Consider the following 21,528-nt stretch of genomic DNA (forward strand, 5'->3'; position numbering starts at 1 on the left):
ATTCTTTGCATGTAGAGGACTCCATCTTTGCTCCCAAAGACCTTCAGTGACATATTATACTGAGTCAGACCCATTGGTCCATCTCAATGTTGTCTATCCTGACTGGCAGTACCTCTCCATGGTTCCAGGCAGGAGACGTTCTCAGCCCTCCCTGGGAGGTGTTGGAAATTGGGGGTGGGGGGGATCTCAGGTAGCAGGGTCTAAAAGAGGATTATTCTTGCAACCTTTGTGAGTCACTGCCAGAATTGACTGGGAATCGGTAATTGGAGAGCCCTGGGAAAACCCAACCCATTGAACCCTACAGGGAAAGAGCTATAGCTCAGTGGTAGAGCACCAGTATTGCATGCATAATGTACCAGCTTCAATCTCCAGCATCTTTAGTATTATTATTATTATTATTATTATTATTATTATTCATACCCTGCCCATCTGGCTGGGTTTCCTCAGCCACTCTAGGTAATGCTGAGAGAGACTCTGTGTCTGAAATCCTGGAGGACTGCTGGTAGTCAGTGTAGAAAGCACTGCACTGAACTGAATGAACCAATGGTCTGATGCAGCCTAAGACAGGTTCCTGTGATGTGTGAGTCCTGATTACTGAAAGAAAGATTTCTGAACATGGAATTGCCCACTCCCTACACAAAGTGAACATCTGGAAAAACTAGTTGCTGGTCATCATAGGAAATAGTGAGATAGATTGGCCAATGGTCTGACTTGGTATAATGTAAGCACTTCAATTGCAATATATCCATTTTCTGCCCTTGGGTTCTGCCATTTTGCCAGACATTGAATGCCTGTTTTCAATATTCATTACACACACACACACACACACACACACACACAGAGAGAGAGAGAGAGAGAGAGAGAGAGAGAGGGAGGGAGAGGGAGAGAGAGTCTTAAGTGGTGCTTTGTTTTTAATGAATGTCTTTCACACAGTGTTGAGTGCTACACACAATACCAGTTCTTAGCACTTGCATATTACGCATTTCGTTCAATTCCTGTTGTTTGATATTAATGCACTTTCCTAAATAAATAGAAAGCTTGTCAGACTCTATCTGGGAAGAAATAATAATAATAATAATAATAATAATAATAATAATAATATATATATATATATATATATATATATATATATATATATATATGGTGGTCATTTGTACGTTAGGAGATTAAGATATAACCCTGATCCCAGAAGACCAATCACATTTATTACTTCTTATTGTAGATGGATAATGAACGAAATTCTAATACCTCAAAGCAGAGATACTCTGGAAAAGTCCATCTTTGCATCGCTCGATATAGGTAATGTCAACCCACCAAGCAGGCCTGTATGTGAACTGTATTTTTTATTTTTCAAAACTTGAAATGCTTTTTTAAAAAACTGATTTATTAGCAGTCAATGCAAAATACTACATGTGGCATCCATAAGAGAGTATAGGGGGTCCGCTATAAAGAAGACACATCAACGGGGGTGCAAAACACAAAAATTGTTCATTTTGACAGCATCCCTTTAAAAGCTGTTGGTGGGGGCCAGTCATGCTCTTAGATAGTAGCGTAAGTGACAAATTGAAACAACTTTTGCATTGGCCTCTAAGTACTCAGCTGCATCTCAGTTTTTCTAATGATGCAATATCCCACACCGTTGTATGCCAATATTCTCTCTTTTATCCTCTCCTTTAAGTGGTCTTATTAACCTCAAAGTTTGAGCCCTGCCACAAATCACCAGGAAATGGTAAATTTTTTGGTCTGCCTGAAAGATGTTTCCTGCATTTCAGGCACTGGGGAGAATGAGAGGTGAGCTGGCCATTTTACCTGCTGACTGGCCACTTTCAGGGACCATGGGCAGAAGTGAAAGCAGTACTTTCTCTTGCCCACTCAGAGTCCTGTTGCTGAAATAAGTTGCCTTTCACATCTTGGGATTTCTCTCAAACTACAGTGGTACCTCGGGTTACAGACGCTTCAGGTTACAGACTCTGCTAACCCAGAAATAGTACTTCAGGTTAAGAACTTGGCTTCAGGATGAGAACAGAAATCATGCTCCAGGGGCGCGGCGGCAGTGGGAGGCCCCATTAGCTAAAGTGGTGCTTCAGGTTAAGAACAGTTTCAGGTTAAGAACGGACCTCCAGAACGAATTAAGTTCTTAACCCGAGGTACTACTGTATACGATTGTGACACCGTTGTTTTTTTTAATATCCTGCATGCGTGGGAAGTAAGGCAGTCATGTTCCCAATTGTCAGGGCTCCTGAACATTCATTGTTAGCATAGATGCTGAAAAACTACTGGGCCAGCAGAAATAATGTCCAAGGAGGTGGATAAGGCAAGGCTCAATGAGAGGCACTGGGAAAGGCTGAGTGAGACAAGGTGGGGCCCGTTGCAAATTGAGTTCATATGCTGCTTAGACTTAAGAAACAGACTTCTGCAAGAAACAGAGGTCACGTCTTGCCCCTTGGCCTACTTTGTGTTCTGGGGGTTGGTGCATGGTTGATTCCTCTTTCTGCAGTCCCTTCCAGTGGTTGCAAGCCCTGACATCCTTGTCTGACCCTCCCAAGGATCCCAGGCTCAGGACCTGTCATGGCCTTGATGCCTGAAACTGGCATGTTACTTGCCCAACACTACCCTGCTGCCAGTTGTGCTTAATAGCACCCTGGCCTGCACATGACTGTGTGCCTACGTGAGGGCTGACCAAGGAGGGGTTGGATCGCAGAGGCATCCCAGAATATAATGATGCTTTCCAATGTTGCAGTAGGACATCTCGCTGCCGTATCTCCGCTTTAGGGATGTGGGAGGTGCAAATTGGGTAATAGTGGGTAGCCTAAGACTCTTAGGGGAAATGTGCAAAAGCAGATGGGGGAGACCAGCCAAAGAGAGGCAAGGACTCAGGAGTGAATCAGCCCACCATTCCTCCTTAAGAGAAATGGTGCTGTGAAAGGGTTTGGGTGCTCTAAACCCAACTGGCTCACCAAGGGCCGGACTTGCTAGCTGTGTGGGGAAGAGTCAGGATATGGCTTTGTGTGAAGTTGGGAGCAAGTGGAAGTTGGCCAAAGCTCACTGGTAGAGCAGCTGCCTTGCGTGCAGAAGGTTGCTGGTTCCATCTCAGGCAATTCCAGGTAGGGCTAAGAGAGACCCCTGGAGAGCCATTTACAGACAGTACTGAGTTAGATGGAGCCATCGTCTGACATAGTTCAGGGTGGCTTCCTATGTAGCAGGAGGTTGCAGGAGCTCTTTGCCCTACCCTGAGATTCTCAACACTGACTGGTTAATTACATGAGCGATGGTGAGAAAAGGTAATTGTGCTTCCCTCCAGTTACAACCCATTTGATGGACCAAATGAAAACCCCGAAGCAGAGCTGCCCCTCACAGCAGGAAAATACCTCTATGTGTACGGAGACATGGACGAAGATGGCTTCTATGAAGGTTTGTTGAGATTGGCAATTTATTTATTTATTTTGCTTTTGTTTTTGCACAACAAATTTGGGTGCAGGGGAGCATTCTGGGTTCCACTTGCTGCCCTTTGCGATTATCCAGCATTCTGAACCATCTAGGGTGGCCCTATAAGTAGAGCAGTCTGAACTGCTGGAGACATCAGCCCACCAATGCATGGGGAGTTATGGAACTGAACGAGTGGGATTTGGCAGAGAGAGTGGGGTCAGTGAGGGTGCCATTGTTCTCCCCTTATACAAATTCTAATTCTAATTGAATGGTGGGGGTGAAGGCTTTTATCAGATGAGGGCAGTGGTGGCTAATTTATTAGGGCAAAGGGGGCTTGGCCCCACTGACCTCTGTCTGTCCTTATCCAGCCCCCACTTGCCTGCCTTCTTACCTACAACCAGCCCATGACTCCTCCTTAGTCTCACTGATGCCCTTGTAAAGCCCAGTAGCAGCAGGAAACAACGGAGCATGCCCTTCTTCACTGCCAGTATTATATAGACATTCAAACTAGGTTTATCCAACTCATCTTATATACGTTTCCTGGGCATTCAGAACAACACAACATCTCCTTATTACTACAGGACGAGAGCCCAGAAGTCACATATTCATTCGCCAGATTTTGCGCTGCCATGATAGATATTCAACGATGAATGGCCTATGCTACAATTCAATCCTAAACTGAAGACCCATATTGTTAGATCCACACTTCTGAAGCCCACCCCATATAGCTGTGTTAACCGATCTTTTAATTTTTCTTATAAATTTTTACTCACCCACTATCTATGCTTAATTAAGTATTCTATGTATATGTTTAAATCTATGTTTGGTTCTTGGTCCTATTTATTTAATAATAGATTCATACTGTTATGCTATTCATTTAGATGTTTTGCTTATGCGGGTTTATGACTGTAATAAAGTACTTGAACTTGAGGCTAAAGTAAAGCCCAGTAGACCGGAAGGTCGAATTAGTTGACTCTGCCTGTCCTTGGCTCTGGTTCCTTCTACTGTTTGGTTCCTACCAGTCCCGATGGACAGCAGTCACTACTGGCTTAGGTTGGGCTGGGTGAGCACCTCAACAGGGCTAGGGCAGGGATGGTGGTTGAAACTGGCTGCGTTTCTCCTTGGTCCATCTTTCAATGTGAATCCAGATGAGTCGTTGTGTCTTTTCTGTGTGTTTGTGCAACCTGCCTTCCACCTTTTTTCTCTTTCTCCTCTAGGTGAACTCCTAGATGGACAGAGAGGTCTTGTCCCTTCCAACTTTGTGGATTTTGTGCAGGACAATGAATCCCGTTTGTTGAGTGGGGTGGGCAGCGAACAGGACCAGAATTACATCAACCACACTGGTCACATGTTGGAAGGAGATGGCCTTTTGGAAATAAACCCTCCCAGCCACTTAGAGCCTGGCGTTGTCAATAACAGTGCAGGGACCCTGGATGTGAACATTGATGAAATCGGAGAAGACATTGTGCCTTATCCTAGAAAAATTACCCTTATCAAACAACTAGCCAAAAGTGTTATTGTGGGCTGGGAGCCTCCGGTCGTGCCACCTGGATGGGGAACCATTCATAGCTACAACGTCTTGGTAGACAAAGAAATACGGATGAGTGTGTCCTTGGGGAGCAGAACTAAAGCTCTCATAGAAAAACTTAACATTGCTACCTGCACGTATCGAATATCTATTCAAAGCATAACCAGTAGGGGCAATTCTGATGAGCTCCAGTGCACTTTGTTAGTTGGGAAGGATGTCATTGTGGCTCCTTCGCACCTTAAGGTGGACAACATCACCCAGATTTCCGCCGAGCTCACCTGGCTCCCGACCAACAGCAATTACAGTCACGTGATTTTCCTCAACGAAGAGGAATTCGATATTGTCAAGGCTGCCAGATACAAGTATCAGTTTTTTAACCTGAAGCCCAACATGGCCTACAAGGTGAAGGTATTGGCCAAGCCTCACCAAATGCCCTGGCAGCTCCCACTGGAGCAACGGGAAAAAAAGGAAGCCTTTGTAGAATTTTCGACATTGCCAGCAGGTTTGACTCTGTGTTGTGTGTTTTTTTAGGATATTGCTTGCTGTTGGTTTGTTAATTTATGTAGCGCCATTGGTGTACGTGAAAGCTTACAGATTGCAAGAGGGAAGGTTATTTCCTGAAGGATCTGGCATTCTAAACTTTGACACAGAAGATGCCAACGTGGGGTCTTCCAAATGCTGTTGAACTACAAATCCCATCATCCCCGACCAGCATGGTCAAGGACAATGGGATTTGTAGTCCAGGAACATCGGGGTGGGGCACAACATTGACTGCTCCTGGAACATGTCAGTGTTTCAGTTGCACCTACTTAAGGCTTCATTACGGACCCATGACCATTGAACATTGGAAGCAGGGGGTTGTCCTGAAGACTTTGGGGGCAAGATAAGTTTTGGGAAGACTGCCAAAGGAAAGAAGAGAGGTAGCCTCATACAGGTGCTCCGATCAGAAGGTCGGTGGTTCGAATCCCCACGATGGGGTGAGCTCCCATTGCTCGTCCTTGCTCCTGCCAACCTAGCAGTTCGAAAACACATCAAAGTGCAAGTAGATAAATAGGTACTGCTTCGGCGGGACGGTAAACGGCGTTTCCATGCGCTGCTCTGGTTCGCCAGAAGCGGCTTAGTCATGCTGGCCACATGACCCGGAAGCTGTACACCGGCTCCCTTGGCCAATAAAGCGAGATGAGCACCGCAACCCCAGAGTCGGTCACGACTGGACCTAATGGTCAGGGTTCCCTTTACCTTTACATTTACAATTACCTATGACTGCCTGGGTGTGTACACCCAAAGAACATGGAATTTGGGACTTCTAACTTAGAGCTGCCATCTGCCTTCCCCTCTGGGAAGGACCGTAGTTCACTAGTAGTGCATCTGCTCTGTACATAGAAGGTCCCATATTCAATCACTAGGTAGGGCTGGGAAGATCCCCTACCTGAAACCTGGTGCCAAACAGTGGTAGACAGCACTTATCTAGAAGGACCAAAGGTCTGATTCAATATGAGGCAGTTTCCTATGTTCCTGTGCCACTGGGGAAGGATCAGCAAGCCAGCAAGACAAGTAGCCAAGGTTTCGGGAGCTTGAATGCATAGTTTATTGCAGAAATGGGATAAGTACATGTGCCACATTTAGATTGCACCATCAGTTATCCAGACAAGCAAATGGACACAATCCAGCCAGGTGAAAACACCTCGGGTGCAAACAAGGCCAGGGATGGGTATGGCCTGGGGAGAACCCTGTGGGCCAAATAGAGAGGCCGGGGGAGCCAAATCTGGTTCCTGGGCCTAAGGTGCCGCACTCCTGGTCTAGATGGAGACATCCATGTTTCCCAAACAGGGTCAGAGGGACTTTCGAAGCGGGGGGGGGGGGGAGTGGTCTTCTCATACCATAAAGTTCTGGATACAGGTGTCTTCAATGGCACACCTTGAGAGTTTGAGCTCAGCAAGGCGGTCCACATATAAAAGGGTCTTCAAGGATCACCCCTGTAGAACTGGCTTTGGGGAGGGCTTCATTCCCCAAAATGACACATGCCCTGTTTCCCAAGGGAAAGCTAAGCAGGATTCCTGGTATTACAGAGACCTGCTAGTACTTTTTCTCAACCCATAAGGATTTTGTTGCCTGGCAATAACAATTCAGAGATGTTCGGGACTGTTGTAGGACTGCCGGCACTGTGAATTGATTGTTACGGTGGAGGGGGCGGCCCTTCCCCTCCGAAAGCTTTTTAGCTTGTTCAGTTTAGCCAGGATGTTGCCAAATATGTGGCAGAACTCATGAAATATACATAACCTTAATAATCACAGGGATATTTTTAGGCTAGGCTTCCATCCAGCACACTGCTATTTATAGGGGATTGGTTTTAATTAGAGACATAGCAAGTGTGCTATCATGATAACAGGTTTTCAGGGCCTTCAAACAGGGGGAGGTTTTTTCGTTTTTTGTTTTTGCTCAGCTGTTTTTAGCTGCATGGAGCCCAGGTTTTGGAACACACACGCAGCCTGCCACTCCAAGAGGCAAGGAACGGAAAGAAAGCAAAAGATCTTGCAGTCTAGCTGAAGCTTAGCGCTTAAGAAGAGACTTGCTGAGTTAGGCCTCTGTTCTCTCTTACGCGGGGGTTATGATCCAGGCCCCCACATGCATGAGCAAAAAAAAAAAAGGTGTTACAGTAAGTGCCACACTTTTAACATTTGGGTGGGGGGTGCCGGTACTGCGTACCCTTGAGTTACCCACCCCCAATAAATAAATAAAAACAGTGTTGCCACCCAACAGCTGTAGAGCAGAGTAGTGCAGCTTCAGCAAGAGCTCCCACACACCATTTGGAGTCATTGGAGTCTTTTTTTCCTGGACTTTTGACCCACTGACATCCTTTTTGGGCTCTGGGGAGGGTCTCCTTATGAGACACAAGTAATTTCCAGCTCTCTCCTGTCATCTCAGGTTAGAATTGAATTACTCATTTAACGGTGCCTTGCATATATGCAGTCACACGCGAGTTGATCAGACGTAGATAAGGGAATGCCTATAAAAAAGATGCGGGTGGCGCTGTGGGTTAAACCACAAAGCCTAGGGCTTGCCGATCAGAAGGTTGGTGGTTCGAATCCCCGTGACAGGGTGAGCTCCCGTTGCTCAGTCCCTGCTCCTGCCAACCTAGCAGTTCAAAAGCACGTCAAAGTGCAAGTAGATAAATAGGTAGAGCTCTGGCGGGAAGGTAAACGGCGTTTCTGTGCACTGTTCTGGTTAGCCAGAAGCGGCTTAGTCATGCTGGCCACATGACCCAGAAGCTGTACGCCGGCTCCCTCGGCCAGTAAAGCGAGATGAGCGCCGCAACCCCAGAGTCGGCCACGACTGGACCTAATGGTCAGGGGTCCCTTTACCTTTACCTATAATAATAATATAATAATAATAATAATTTATTATTTGTACCCCACCCATCTGGCTGGGTTTCCCCAGCCACTCTGGGCGGCTTCCATAGAAAACCAAAAATACACTAAAATATCACAGATTAAAAACTTCCCTGAACAGGGCTGCCTTAAGCTATGGTGTCAGGGGAAAATGTAGACAGAAACACACACCAGCCTTATTTCCAGTGTGGTGCAGAAGAGAAGAAAAATAATTTGGATTTGATATCCCACTTTATCACTACCCTAAGGAGTCTCAAAGCGGCTCACAATCACCTTTCCCTTCCTCCCCCACAACAAACACTCTGTGAGGTAAGTGAGGCTGAGAGACTTCAGAGAAGTGTGACTAGCCCAAGGTCACCCAGCAGCTGCATGTGGAGGAGTGGGGAATTGAACCCGGTTCACCAGATTACGAGTCTACCGCTCTTAACCACTGCACCACACTGGCTCTCGAGAAAAGTCTTACTGCAACTTTAGATACCATTTGCTGAGCAGAGCAATTGGCCTTTATTAGCTTTTAGCTCCCCTGAACATGCCTTCGCCCGGTCAAAGTGGCTGTCTATGCACAAGAAGACCACACTTGAGAACTGACCACAAACACTCTAGTCTATATGTGTGGTGTAGTGGTTAAGAGCGGTAGATTCGTAATCTGGGGAACCGGGTTCGCGTCTCCGCTCCTCCACCTGCAGCTGCTGGGTGACCTTGGGCCAGTCACACTTCTTTGAAGTCTCTCAGCCCCACTCACCTCACAGAGTGTTTGTTGTGGGGGAGGAAGGGAAAGGAGATTGTTAGCCGCTTTGAGACTCCTTCGGGTAGTGATAAAGCGGGATATCAAATCCAAACTCTTCTTCTCTTCATCCTGACCTGCTGGTTTTCTGTGTGCAAGGAGTTGGGCCAGTTTATGTCCTCCTCTGACAAACTTCTCTTGCAATTGCTGCGGACAGCACAAAAGACTCTTGGTAGCCTCTGGCACACTGTTTCCCCATCCTAGCGGCCAATTAACCAGGCAGTTATTAATCTGGCACCAACTTTGCACACTGGGACCGCAGCAGGAAGTTGCCAGTGTGCCGTTTGCCTCGTCATTATTGGGTTCCCACATGGTTTCTGCAGCCCTCCTGCCTCCTGCAAGCTCTCTCTAGGGTATTCTGAGACCCAGGGCATGCAAATGGTTTTCCAGACTTCTCTCCTCAGCATCGGATTGCTCCTGCTGAAGTGGCTCCTCAACGTTGGGATACAGAAGTGTTTGCTGTAATCCTTCCAAAAACACTTTGCAAGACTGGCCTCTGCCCTGTCCTATGCCCTGCAAGGACTCCTTGGCAGCTGTCTCAACAGGCCTACCTCCCGTCCTAGTGTTGGCTCTGGGATGGGAGGATTTCTACCCTTCCATTCCTTTTGGTGTTTCCCTGGGCCTGCATTCCATCCTTCCTAACTAGGAGGATTTCTGAAATTGCCATGAGGCAGGTGGCTGTGTTGTATTGTTTTCAGCACCTGCGAAAAACCTTTCTCTTTAGCCAGCCAAGAGGCGTAATTTTAGCATTTAATTTTATTTGCATGCATTTGTTTTAAAACAACTGGTCTTATTTATATTTTGTTAGTTTTATGTCCTCTGCGTTTTTTAAATCAGACACCTAATCTTTAACATGTAATTTTACCATGTGGATTTCTTTTGAAACACTTGAATTTTAAAGAATAACGACTTAAGAGTAACCCTGGAATTAAAGCATGTGCATCTATGTGGTTTGCTAGAACTAGAGATGTCTGGGGAATTCAGTCTTTGCAAAATATGATGGGGACAGACCTGATGTCCACTTCCTGCACTGATGTGCATCCACATCACAGATTTAAATTGCATTAACGATCAATCATTCTTCCTAGGGAACTCTGGGAATAATAGTTTGTAAGGGTAAAAGGAGGGCTCTCAGCACACGTAGCAACTACATTTCCCAGGATTATTTAAAAAGGGGGGGGGAGGACCCTGTACAGCACCTGTGATCCTCAGATGAATGGCAGTATATAAATTTATTAAATAAATTGCCGTATTTTTCGCTCTATAAGACTCACTTTTTCCCTCCTAAAAAGGAAGAGGAAATGTGTGTGTGCGTCTTACGGAGCGAATGCAGGCTGCGCAGCTATCCCAGAAGCCAGAACGGCAAGAGGGATTGCTGCTTTCACTGCGCAGCAATCCCTCTTGCTGTTCTGGCTTCTGAGATTCAGAATATTTTTTCTTTCTTCTTGTTTTCCTCCTCCAAAAACCAGGTCCGTCTTGTGGTCTGGTGCGTCTGATAGAGCGGAAAATACGGTATTAATAATAACAAAAACAAGAACAACAACCTAGATGGTTTAAAGTGCTATGAAAGTGCTTTCGTTATGTAGTGTGGACTAGTCATCCCTTGGAATGTTCTGACGCAGTTCTGAGCTAAAAAGAACAGCGACATAAAACTAGGTTTGGTAATGCATAATTTGAGAGACAGTGTGTAAGAAATCCATGTTTAGAAACATGTTTAACATGTGGCAAATTGTGTAGATTTTTTAAAAATTTTGTTTTTAAAATTATAGTTTAAAAATGGTAATGGGGTGGAGTAGACTAATGAGTGAACATATGCCAAAGTCGCCTGGCCCTGAGAGTTTCCTCTGTCCCTCAATAAACTACTGAGATGACACATTTTGACATCTCCAGCCGCCTGGACCAGGCATGTCCAACTCCCAAGAGGCTGCAATCTACTCCCACTATAAAAGAAATCCACCCATCAGATTGACCTAAGCTGTTGAGCCTTTTGGGGGGAGGAAGACCCAAAGTTGTTGAGCGTTTTTGACACAGAGAGAGAGGTGGATCAGGGTCACGGGATCGACTACGATTGACCAGTAGATCCGCGATTGACCAGTAGATCGTGATTGACCAGCTGGACATGCCTGCCTTAGACAATGAAAATTTAATAACAATATGCTTCTACCTGTAGGGCATACGGAATTAAGTGACTGGTAGTAACTGAAGCATGTTTTGAAATCTAGGTCCACCAGCTCCCCCTCAAGACATCAGAATTCAGGCTGGGCCGACGCCAGGAACGATCCTGGTTTCATGGAAGCCACCAATTCTCACAGCAACAGGGACCTCCAATGGAGCCAACGTAACCGGTTATGGAGTTTATGCAAAAGGCCAAAGGGTAGGTGGGGTTTTCCACTTCGTTGATGGTGACCCACATGCCTTGATTCCCAGAGTGGGTTCAACTGTCCATCCCTTCTCCCAGGGAACTCTGGGAACTGTAACCCTGGGAAGGTAGTGGGGATCTCCTGACAACTCTCAGCAGTGATTTTTTTCTGGGGGTACTCAATGGTACACAGAACCATTTTTTCCTAGAAGAAAAGCACTTCAGTATCCTCAACAAACAACAGTTCCCATGATTCTTTGGGGGGAAGCCATGACTCTTTAGAGTGGCATGATGCTGCTTTAAATATATACTGCAGATGGGGCCCTTTTCTCCCCCTTTCTATGGGCTCATCCACAATGCCACAATGCCCCACAACAGCTACTCACCATGGGTTATAGTAAAGCAAACAGACTAAACTTGCCAATGCCTAAATTATATTGAGCATCATAACAACTTGGCCACAATAAGGAAATTTTGCCTATGGTACAACAAATTTCCATCCTCCCACTTTGATTCTCTGGTACCCTATCTGTATAACCTAGCAACTCCAAAATATAGATGTGCTTTTACCCTTGCAAGATGGAATGTATTGCCCTCGGCTGTACTTGAGGGACGATTCCAACAGATTCCATACAAAAAACGCTTATGCACATGCGGAGATGGCAGCACCGAATCAGTGGTGCCTGCCCTCCTGGCTTGCACTCTTTATAAAGATCTGAGGAATGAGATTATTACCCCTCTTTTAATGACCGTTCCGGGCTACCCTACGACTCCCATGGTGTCTTTTCTCCTGGCAGATCAAGAGGAGCAGATGACTGCAAAGGTTGCAAGGTTTTTAGCTGGGGCAATCAGAATAAGGTCCACTATTTGACTGTTGATTCTGGACCCTAAACTGTGCTTTATATAATCAACTATTTATTTTGTTCTGTGTATACAATGTTCTTTTGTTGCTATGGCCGATGGCTGATGCAAATAAAGTTTTATTCATTCAATGCCACTTGCCCCGTGATTTCTAGACATGGGTCTGAAAGGTTTTTTCATTTTGTCCGGCCACTTTCCTTGGGGAAGCCCACCACTTACCGTATTTTTCACCGTATAGGGCGCACTTTTCCCCCTCCAAAAATGAAGGGGAAATGTGTGTGCGTCCTATGGGGCGAGTGCAGGCTTCAGGAAGCTATCCGCAAGCCTTCGGAGCCCACGGGAGTTCCCGCCGGGCTCCCAAGGCTTGCGGACAGCAGCCTGCAGCCCGAAACCCGGGGAGCACAGCGGAGCGCGCCCCGGGCTTCAGGCAGATATCCGCAAGCCTGGGGAGACCGGCGGGAGTTCCCACCAAGCTCCCAAGGCTTGTGGATAGCAGCCTGTTCTGGGGGCTGGGGTCGGGGGAAGCTCGGGCTTCCCCCGCCCCAGCCCTGCGCCTGGGGGGGAAATAATTTTTTCCCCTTTATTTCCCCCCCCCAAAAAAAACTAGGTGCGCCCTATAGGGCGAAAAATATGGTACTGCTGAATCAGAACAAACGTCTATCAAATGGACATTTGCTGCGACTCAGCGGTAAACAGCGGCTTTTCCCAGGGAAAGCGGTGGAACAAAAGAAGAATCTCTCAGACCAGTGCATAGAAATCATGGGACAAGCCTAAGTGTGGATGAGCCCTAAGTTAGGCAGCTGAAGGAAAGAAAACTTCATGTAAAAACCAAGAGTGTTTTTGTGTGCGTGCGCACACTGAACTCAGTTCTTGTGCTAAAAACAAATTGCATATGCAGTTGAAGTTGAGCATGTGTGATTAATTTGAAGTGTAATGCCTGCCATCCTGCACCTATCGAGCCACTGTTTTGCACATGGATGCTGTTGGTAGAACTTTAGTTAGAGTTATTTAAGCGGAACCCCTGGTTTGAACCTTTTGCAGAGTAGAAATGAATATGCTCCCCACCACAAGAAAAGGTTCCAAAATGCATTACTTCAAACAGTCTTAAACGAGTTGCAAAATATATGTTTCAAGACTATAAAGTAACATGTTGCCCTTAAGCAAACTAGCAATGCAGTCCAGTCTTCTTTAAGCCCTTAATACAGCGGTACCTCGGGTTACAGACGCTTCAGGTTACATACGCATCAGGTTACAGACACTTCAGGTTACAGACTCTGCTAACCCAGAAAGCACCTCGGGTTAAGAACTTTGCTTCAGGATGAGAACAGAAATCACACTGCGGCGGTGTGGCAGCAGCGGGAGGCCCCAATAGCTAAAGTGGTACTTCAGGTTAAGAACAGTTTCAGGTTAAGACCGGACCTCTGGAACAAATTAAGTACGTAACCAGAGGTACCACTGTACAGTCCAAGAATTTCCCTTTCTCCAGTCCCAGAGAGAGATCCTACACAAACAGAATTGTTGAGCTAGTGCCTACTGAGAAAGTTTCTCAGGGATGGGTCATAACTTAGCATAAATGCTGAAATGGAAATCTCCAGCCTTATATCGCCATAGTTAACTGGAGTTAAACCTCCTGCCTAATGCAAACCTATACATAAGTTTTAAACTTCAACGCATACAAACATAACATTCTATGCATACTAAAGTTATAACTTTAGCAGACCTCAGGGTCCTAGCAAAAAAAAAAAAAGTCAAAGTAGATGCTATAAGGTAGAAGTGTGCCCACCTCTGTCTCATATAGGGCTACTGTTCGGTCCTACTGGAGCATGCTACTCGTCTTCTGTACTAGTTTGAGGGCCCTTCCTTCCTTTCCCATCCAGGCATGGCAGCAGAAGAGCCTGGCTCCTTCTCAACTTGGCCTTTGTGTTTTATACATCCGATTAGGTGGCAGAAGTTATCTTTCCTATGGCTGAGAACACCGTCGTGGAGCTCATGAGAATCCGGAGCCTGGAAGCCAGGGAAGTTCTCGTCCGGACACTTTCTGTCCAAGGGGAATCGGTGGACTCGCTGGGCGCTGCCATTCCACCTGACCTACTGGTGCCTCCAACCCCTCACCCTCGGCCAGCTCCCAAATCTAAGCCATTACCAAGTGCCGGCATCCCAGATACCAAAGACGAACATTTGTGTCCGCATGTGAAAAGGGATGAGTCGTGGGAGCAGGGCCGCGTGGCGTCTCCCATCCACGGACACACCCTGGAGCCTCCCAACTTCCACAGCCCACTCCAGGGGAGGAGGTCTCCTTCCCCAAACCGGATACTCCCTCAGCCACAAGGTGCACCCGTCCCCAACACAGTCGCAAAGGCCATGGCCAGGGAGGCTGCTCAGCGCGTCGCAGCGGAGAGCAGCAGGGTGAGTAGAGCTCGCTGCAGCTGACACCCACAACCGCACAAAACCCAATTTTGGGCCATTTCAGACATGCACTTCCTTCATGGATGCAGCATCCACTGGTGATTTTCACATGTGAATGGCCGTCTGTGGGTCTGGTCTACGCACACAAGCAGAACAGCATAGCAGGGGTAGCCAACAAGGTCCCTCTAGATCACCTTGTGGGTCCCCAGATGTTGTTGGACTACTATTCCCATCACCCCTAGCTAGCAAGGCCAGAGCTCAGGAATGATGGAAGTTGTAGTCCAACAACATCTGCATGCTCTAGATGCTTCTGAACTGATGGTTAAATGGCCCTTGGGGTCCCTTCCAACTCTACAATTCTACGTGTGAATGGTTCAATATGACCCTGCCTACCCATGGAAGCAAGGGACACAGGTGGCACTGTGGTCTAAACCACTGAGCCTTGGGCTTGACGATTGGAAGGTCAGCGGTTCGAATCCCCGTGATGGTGTGAGCTCCTGTTGTTCGGTCCCAGCTCCTGCTAACCTATCAGTTCGAAAGCACGTTGATTAATAGGTGCAAGTAGATTAATAGGTACCACTCCAGCGGGAAGGTAAACGGCATTTCTGCGCGCTGCTCTGGTGTCGGTGTTCCATTGCGCCAGAAGCGGCTTAGTCATGCTGGCCACATGACCCGGAAAAACTGTCTGCGGACAAACGCCAGCTCCCTCGGCCTGTAAAGCAAGATGAGCACTGCAACCCCAGAGTCGTCCATGACTGGACTAATTGTCAGGGGTCCCTTTACCTTTACCTTTACCCATGGAAGCAGAATGAGATAGGAGAGTAGGGGTAACCAATATGGTCCCTGTCAGGTGTTGTGGGACTCCAACTCCTATCAGCCGCAACCAGCATGGGCAATGGTAAGAAGTGATAGGAGGCAAGCATCATCTAGAGGCCACCACATTGGATATTCCTCTGTAAGAGTTATGATTGGCAGCTAGCTGTTGGGCACCCCACTCCAAGCACATGCATCCACTTACTTGGATGGAGCTGGGGAGGGAGCTGGGAATATAGCCAATAAAGGAGAGAATTTTTTCTTTTCTTTTTTTAACAATGATTTTGGTTGGTGAGCCTTGAGAAGGGAGCAAGCAGGTACACTTGGGGAACATGCTGTTGCTTTGAGGAACCTGGTAGTGCTATTAAAAACAGTGCTATCTACCTACTTTTCCCTGTGCCTTTTAAATCTGTAAATCAACAGATATAGCACACACCCAAAGTCCCCCAATGTCCTCACGTGACACTGTAGGGCAGAGATGGAGAACCGGTAGCCCTCCAACCATCGTTGTACTTCAGCTCCCATCAGCCGTAGCTAACATGTCCAACGATGAGGGATGATGAGAGTTGTAGTCCAGAAATGTCTGGAGGGCCATCATTTTCCCCATCCCTGATATAGGTTCCTGCCCTCAAACTTCCTACCAACTGGGGAAATGAGGAGCCCCAAAGCAATGTGAATGTGTTGAAGAACCATAGAACTGCAGAGTTGGAAGGGACCATGAGGGTCATCTAGTCCAACCCCCTGCAATGCAGGAATCTGCTGCCCAGCATGGGGCTCAAACCTATGGTCCTGAGATTAAGAGTCTTGCGCTCTACCAACTGAGCAACCAAGACTGTAAAGATTAAATGGGCTTGCCTTTCAGTGCAAACTGAATTGAATGCCTTCCCCATCCCTACCACCAGAGCACACAGACCTTACATCCAATTTCCCCACCATCCTTAGAGAGGAGCTTTTCCCTCACCGCGCTCCCTGTTCTCGACTCCACAGCTGGAGAGAAGGAGCGTGTTCAGCGAAAGGAGCGGCGCTGCGCATTACGCAAACTCTGATGAAGAAGAAGACGGCTATGACTCGCCACGTGTCAAGAGGAGAGGGGCTTCCGTTGACGATTTCTTAAAAGGCTCCGAGCTCGGGAAGCAGGTAACTGGTGCAACTGCAGCAGCTTGAGCGTCAGGCGTGTGCCATAGTCACGGTGTGAAGAAACTTGCTTGCTTGTGTGTGCTTTAAAACAAGTGCTAATATCCCCAGGATGGTGTAGTCTGCAGCTGGTGTTGGAGAGTCCTTTGGTTTCGCAAATGCCTGCAGCCTTGGTGGTGGTGCTGAGGTTCTTGGGAGCTGCCCCACCTCAACCTCTTGAGGTTGGCCTTGATTTGAATTTTGAAAGTCGCATCTTGCTTTGTTCGCCCCTCTTTCTCCCTCTCCCCCCACCCCACCCCCCAACAGCCCCACTATTGCCATGGGGAGGAGTACCATACTGAGAGCAGCCGGGGCTCCGACTTGTCCGACATCATGGAAGAAGACGAGGAAGAGCTGTACTCAGAGATGCAGATGGAGGATGGAGGGAGGAGGCGAGTCAGTATAACATCGCATAACACTCTCAAGGTAAAAAGCAACTATGAGATGGGGAAATCCTCTATGCAAAGGATAGGATAGAGAAAGAAAGAGGAGCTGCTGACTTACTCAAGAGTAGGCTTGGATGGTCCAAAGCTTTCATGGACCAGCAGCATCTTCAAATGAAGAAGAATGTGGTTTGAGATCCTAGGCCACCATGCTGTATACAAAAACAGCCAGAGACTTACCAACTGTTACCTCAAATCCTCACTAAGGAATCACGTTCTATATAATTTCAAATTTCTGCCCCTTATCAGCCCTGCTGCCCCAAGAAAAACTAGGCACACAGTCACACATATTCCTAGAATTACCTTGCTGGCAGGAACCAGGTACTTCAAAGCAGGCCAATCCCATCTCTGTGCACCCCTTCCAGTCTGCCACGTGCTAGGGAAATATTTTCTTCAGGCGTAGTTTGTATTCTTTTGCCTTGAACATCTAACAGAAAGCCAATTTCAAATAATGTTAAGCTTAAAAAGTTGGAGCAGAGCTTAAAAGCTTAAAACAAGGAGCAGAGACATACGAAAACCAACACCTCTCCTACCTTGGAGCTCTCCCTGGTGCTGATTCTTCTGCCTTCCTGTTGGTAATTTATCTAGCATCTGGTAGGTACCAAAATGTTAATCCCCTTAAAACTGGGTGTCACAGTGTAGATTTGGTGAGTCAGTTCATAAGATATCCTTCAAAACAGCACTCAGTTTAGATAGGTACGGTGCTAAACAGGAAGATGACAATATCCTAGTTGATCACTGGGCATTTGTAGTCCTCTTCCCCCTTCAATGGAAAAGGATCATTAATGTGCCTTCTATGAATTATTCTCAGCATGCAAATGCATGCTAGTAAGTTTCTGTTCTTCATCTAGCTTCTTTTAATGTGTGGACAGGACAGGAGATTTTGCACTGAGATAAGTCTAACTGAAGAGCGCAGTCTACAGATTGGAGGAAAGCAGAGGGGAGAGTTATGCCATAGGCAAATACCCCATCTTGCCCACATACCAAGGAGACCTCCTGTGCAGCATCAACTTCTTTGTTCCAAGTGCCTGGTTTTCAGTTCTTTGTTAGAGCCTCAATATATCAGCCTGCTGTATTGACACCCTTGCACTAAATATAACACTGAGGAACTTCCTAATCATGTCTTTTATTTTCACAGATTCCCATTCAAAGCATGACATCTTTCCTCACTGAATAAAAGCTGCATGCTTTCTGTTCGCCATTGCTCTAAAACTAATTCTGTCTTTATTTTTTTTCTTTCCTCCCTCCTTCCTCTTTTTTTTTTTAAATCACACACTTATTTGTTCTCCTCGCCTATTCTTTGGTCCGTTTTTTCTTTTTTAAAAAAATCTCACGTGCACTTTTAAAGGAATGTTATACGAATAAGAGAATTGAAGCAGCTTTTTTGGAGCAGCCTGATTTTGCCCAGCAGATCCACCACAGTAAAAAGCTGTTCAGTATCCCCGAAGTAGCTGAAGAGGACGGCGATCACTCAGAACTTTTGCACAAGCAGGGTTTAGGGATGGCCCACAAAATGAGGAGCGCAGTAGCTAGAGAGAGTAGATCTGCCAGAGCTTACCACCAAGACCCGCAGCACAACTTCTGGCACCCGGCGAAGCAGAGAATCTTGGAGGATGCAGGCGAGAGAGGCTATACCTACAGCAGGTCTTCCACAAGGAGCCCAGACAGTGGCCTGGACTGCGGCAGCGAGGAAGAGGAATCGCGCTTCAGCTTCCGCAACACCTACGAGGCGGCTTCCGCAAACGTCGCGCCCAGCTGCTGTGCTGCCGGCGGGAGCTGCTCCTGCCGAAAGACGCCGCCCCGGCCCCTGCTTGCCCGCCGCAGGACGCTGACGAGGCAGAGCAGCATTGAAGAAGACTTTGGGGACCCCTTCCCTTCCTTTCTAGAGCCCCAAGGCGAGGAGAGCAAGCCATCTTATTATGAGAGGAAGTGCGAGCCTCACTGGTGTAATAGAGCAGATAATTTGATGCGCGAAGATTATCAGGGAGGCTGGAGTGGCCCCTTGGCAGGGAATGACATTAGGGCACCTTCCGCAAGGCCATCCTACCGAGAGCCCAAAGACCCTCTGGTGTGTTGAAATACAAAAACTTCCTTCTAAACATCTGCTTGCCAAATCAACCTCTTTTCTTCCTTTTTCTCCTTTTTGTTTTCTCAAGAGTCCATCCTCAGCATGTGTCTCTAGCTCCCTGCTCCCGTTCTTATTTTGCGTTTTCTTTCCTCATTCTTTCCCACGTATTTAATTTCTTTTTTTTAATCTATGTTGCTTTCACAGGCTTCTTAATGCTTCTGTTTTATCGTTATTTTTATTATTTATTTATTTTTAAAAAATCTCGTGCCATAATGAAATGGGACTAATTTGCTTTACAACAATGATTATTATTTTTTTTAACCCCTCACAGATAATCAATCAACAAATAGATACTGGCTTTTGTTTTCTCCCTTCCTTTTTTAAAAGGACAACTGAAACTAAATTTTAATTAAGGGTTAGCTGAACTACCATTTTCCTAACATTTGGGGTTGTTCTTTCTTTTATAATTTTTTTCCAACGATTTCTTTGTTTCTTTTTTATTGTGCTCCTTAAAATATAACCACTAAGGGATTTTATTTATAACTTGGGGTTTAAACAACCACCGCTGCCAAACACTAACTTTATTTCAAACCCCCCTTTTCTCTCTCTTCTGTTTGTTTAAGGTCTGCTTTAAATATTCCATCTTGTCATCTTGTTTTTGCTTCCCTCACTCCTAGACTTTCAAGGACGAATTCTCTTTTTCTTCAACCCTTATCTCTGGGCAAGTACTAAGAACAGTCTCTCTCCTGTCCTGTCCTGTAGCGACAGTGACCTAGGGCTTTGGAGCTAACAAGATTCATTGTGTTTCTATTATCCACTGTCCTCACTCTTAAACAACAAAAACCATCTCTTCTTGCCTTTGAAGTTGCAAACTGCATCTCTGCATGCAGGAGAAAGACATCCCCCCCCCAAAAAAGAGCTTTTGCTCTCCTCAGCTGTTTCAAAACAAACACACATACACACACACACACCCGGGAACAGTTGCTGCAGTTCCATATTTAATCCACAAGAGGGGCAGCTATGCTTGCAAAGGCTTTATATCGTCTGCCATAGACCTCCCTGCTTCCTAATACACCAAGAATGGCTTGGTCACTTTTTAAGGACTGCAATAATCCAGAGAATGGGCATGTCAGAAATATTCTACCTCAATTGATGATAGTAGATTCAGCATTAGCTGCTTCTGCATTAACTAGGCCAGCAGTTTATTTTCAGTGGAGTCTCTCTCTCTCTCTTTTAAATAATCCACTAACAAAATTGGTGCCGACCTCTCCCCCACCCCTTCCTTCTCTCCAATTAATGTCGGTTGTTACAAAGCTGACCCCCGAAGAGCCTTAGAAGGTGGTGCCATTTCCAGCAAACTAGCAAGCAGAGAGTGCCAGCTGTGCAATTTTGAAGGGGGAAACAAATAAATTAATTTGAGAAGGTTTTGGGATCTCGTTTTCTTCTTCTCCTCCCCCACTTCCTGCAAGCATTAATGACTTTTAAAAGCCTAGAGGTGGCCACAGACTGAACAGTAGGGGGAAAGGAATGACAGGAGGATGGATGGATGGCGATGCTGCAAAAAAAACGACAGAGTCTGGCTGGAGTGAAATGAGTAGATCAAATAAATACAGGCTAATCCACTCTTCGCAGCTCTGGGGGAACAGCCTCAGTCCACTTCGTGGAGGGATCAAAGGGACCAGAAGCATGTTTTAGTGGCAACGACAAAGGCAAAAGAATGTCTTAAAACTCTCCTTTTTTCTGTTCCAATGTGCGACTGTTGTTTGCAAAGTTATGTACCACATCAGGCCAGCAAACTTTTTTTCTTTCGTTTGTTTCTTTCCTTTCCAGGTTTACTGGGCATCTGTCCTCTTCTTTTCAGCTAACCTTTCAGTTAAAAACAAAGTTTAGTTGCCTTTAGAGCTAATGATTGACTTGATTTTCTGTTAATTTCACACACCCCTACCCTCTTCCTCTCCCCACCCCCCCACCCTTTACTGACATGTGTACAGCTGTGTAACTTTTAAACCTGTCTCTCCCCTCCCCTTCTCTCTCTCTCTCTCTGTTCCCATTTATTTTGGTTCTTAGCTTTTGAGTAACCCATCATCCTCCGGACGACCAGACAGGATGGAGCACCGGGGTCAAAGAATATCTCACAGAAGCTCGGGAGGACCACAGCGGTCGCGGCCCATGCTGGTCCCTTCCATTGGTTAGTTGTCCTGATTGGTACATGTTGTGTTGCTTGTTGGAAGGGAAGCACAGAGATGGGTTGGCAGGAAGTCCCCAAATCAAGCTCCTG

At 46.4% G+C, this 21,528-nt stretch overlaps 1 protein-coding gene across 5 annotated transcripts in view; it reads left to right on the top strand.

The window, feature by feature from the left end:
- RIMBP2 (RIMS binding protein 2) overlaps positions 1 to 21,528 on the top strand; it is a 260,412-nt gene that overhangs the window by 210,214 nt on the left and 28,670 nt on the right. For 3 of the 5 annotated variants that reach the window (XM_083589685.1, XM_083589684.1, XM_083589686.1), the window contains 9 exons: positions 1,223 to 1,299; positions 3,302 to 3,411; positions 4,644 to 5,456; positions 11,350 to 11,501; positions 14,289 to 14,753; positions 16,554 to 16,703; positions 17,007 to 17,165; positions 18,531 to 19,250; positions 21,318 to 21,438. In XM_083589685.1, the coding sequence (XP_083445811.1) occupies positions 1,223 to 1,299; positions 3,302 to 3,411; positions 4,644 to 5,456; positions 11,350 to 11,501; positions 14,289 to 14,753; positions 16,554 to 16,703; positions 17,007 to 17,165; positions 18,531 to 19,250; positions 21,318 to 21,438 (2,767 nt within the window). The remainder of the gene's footprint in view (positions 1 to 1,222; positions 1,300 to 3,301; positions 3,412 to 4,643; positions 5,457 to 11,349; positions 11,502 to 14,288; positions 14,754 to 16,553; positions 16,704 to 17,006; positions 17,166 to 18,530; positions 19,251 to 21,317; positions 21,439 to 21,528) is intronic. The other 2 variants (XM_083589687.1, XM_083589688.1) reach the window with 2 other exon arrangements.

The sequence above is a fragment of the Podarcis filfolensis genome (genome assembly GCF_964270895.1).
Source record: "Podarcis filfolensis genome assembly, chromosome: 16".
Taxonomy (NCBI): Eukaryota; Metazoa; Chordata; class Lepidosauria; order Squamata; family Lacertidae; genus Podarcis; species Podarcis filfolensis.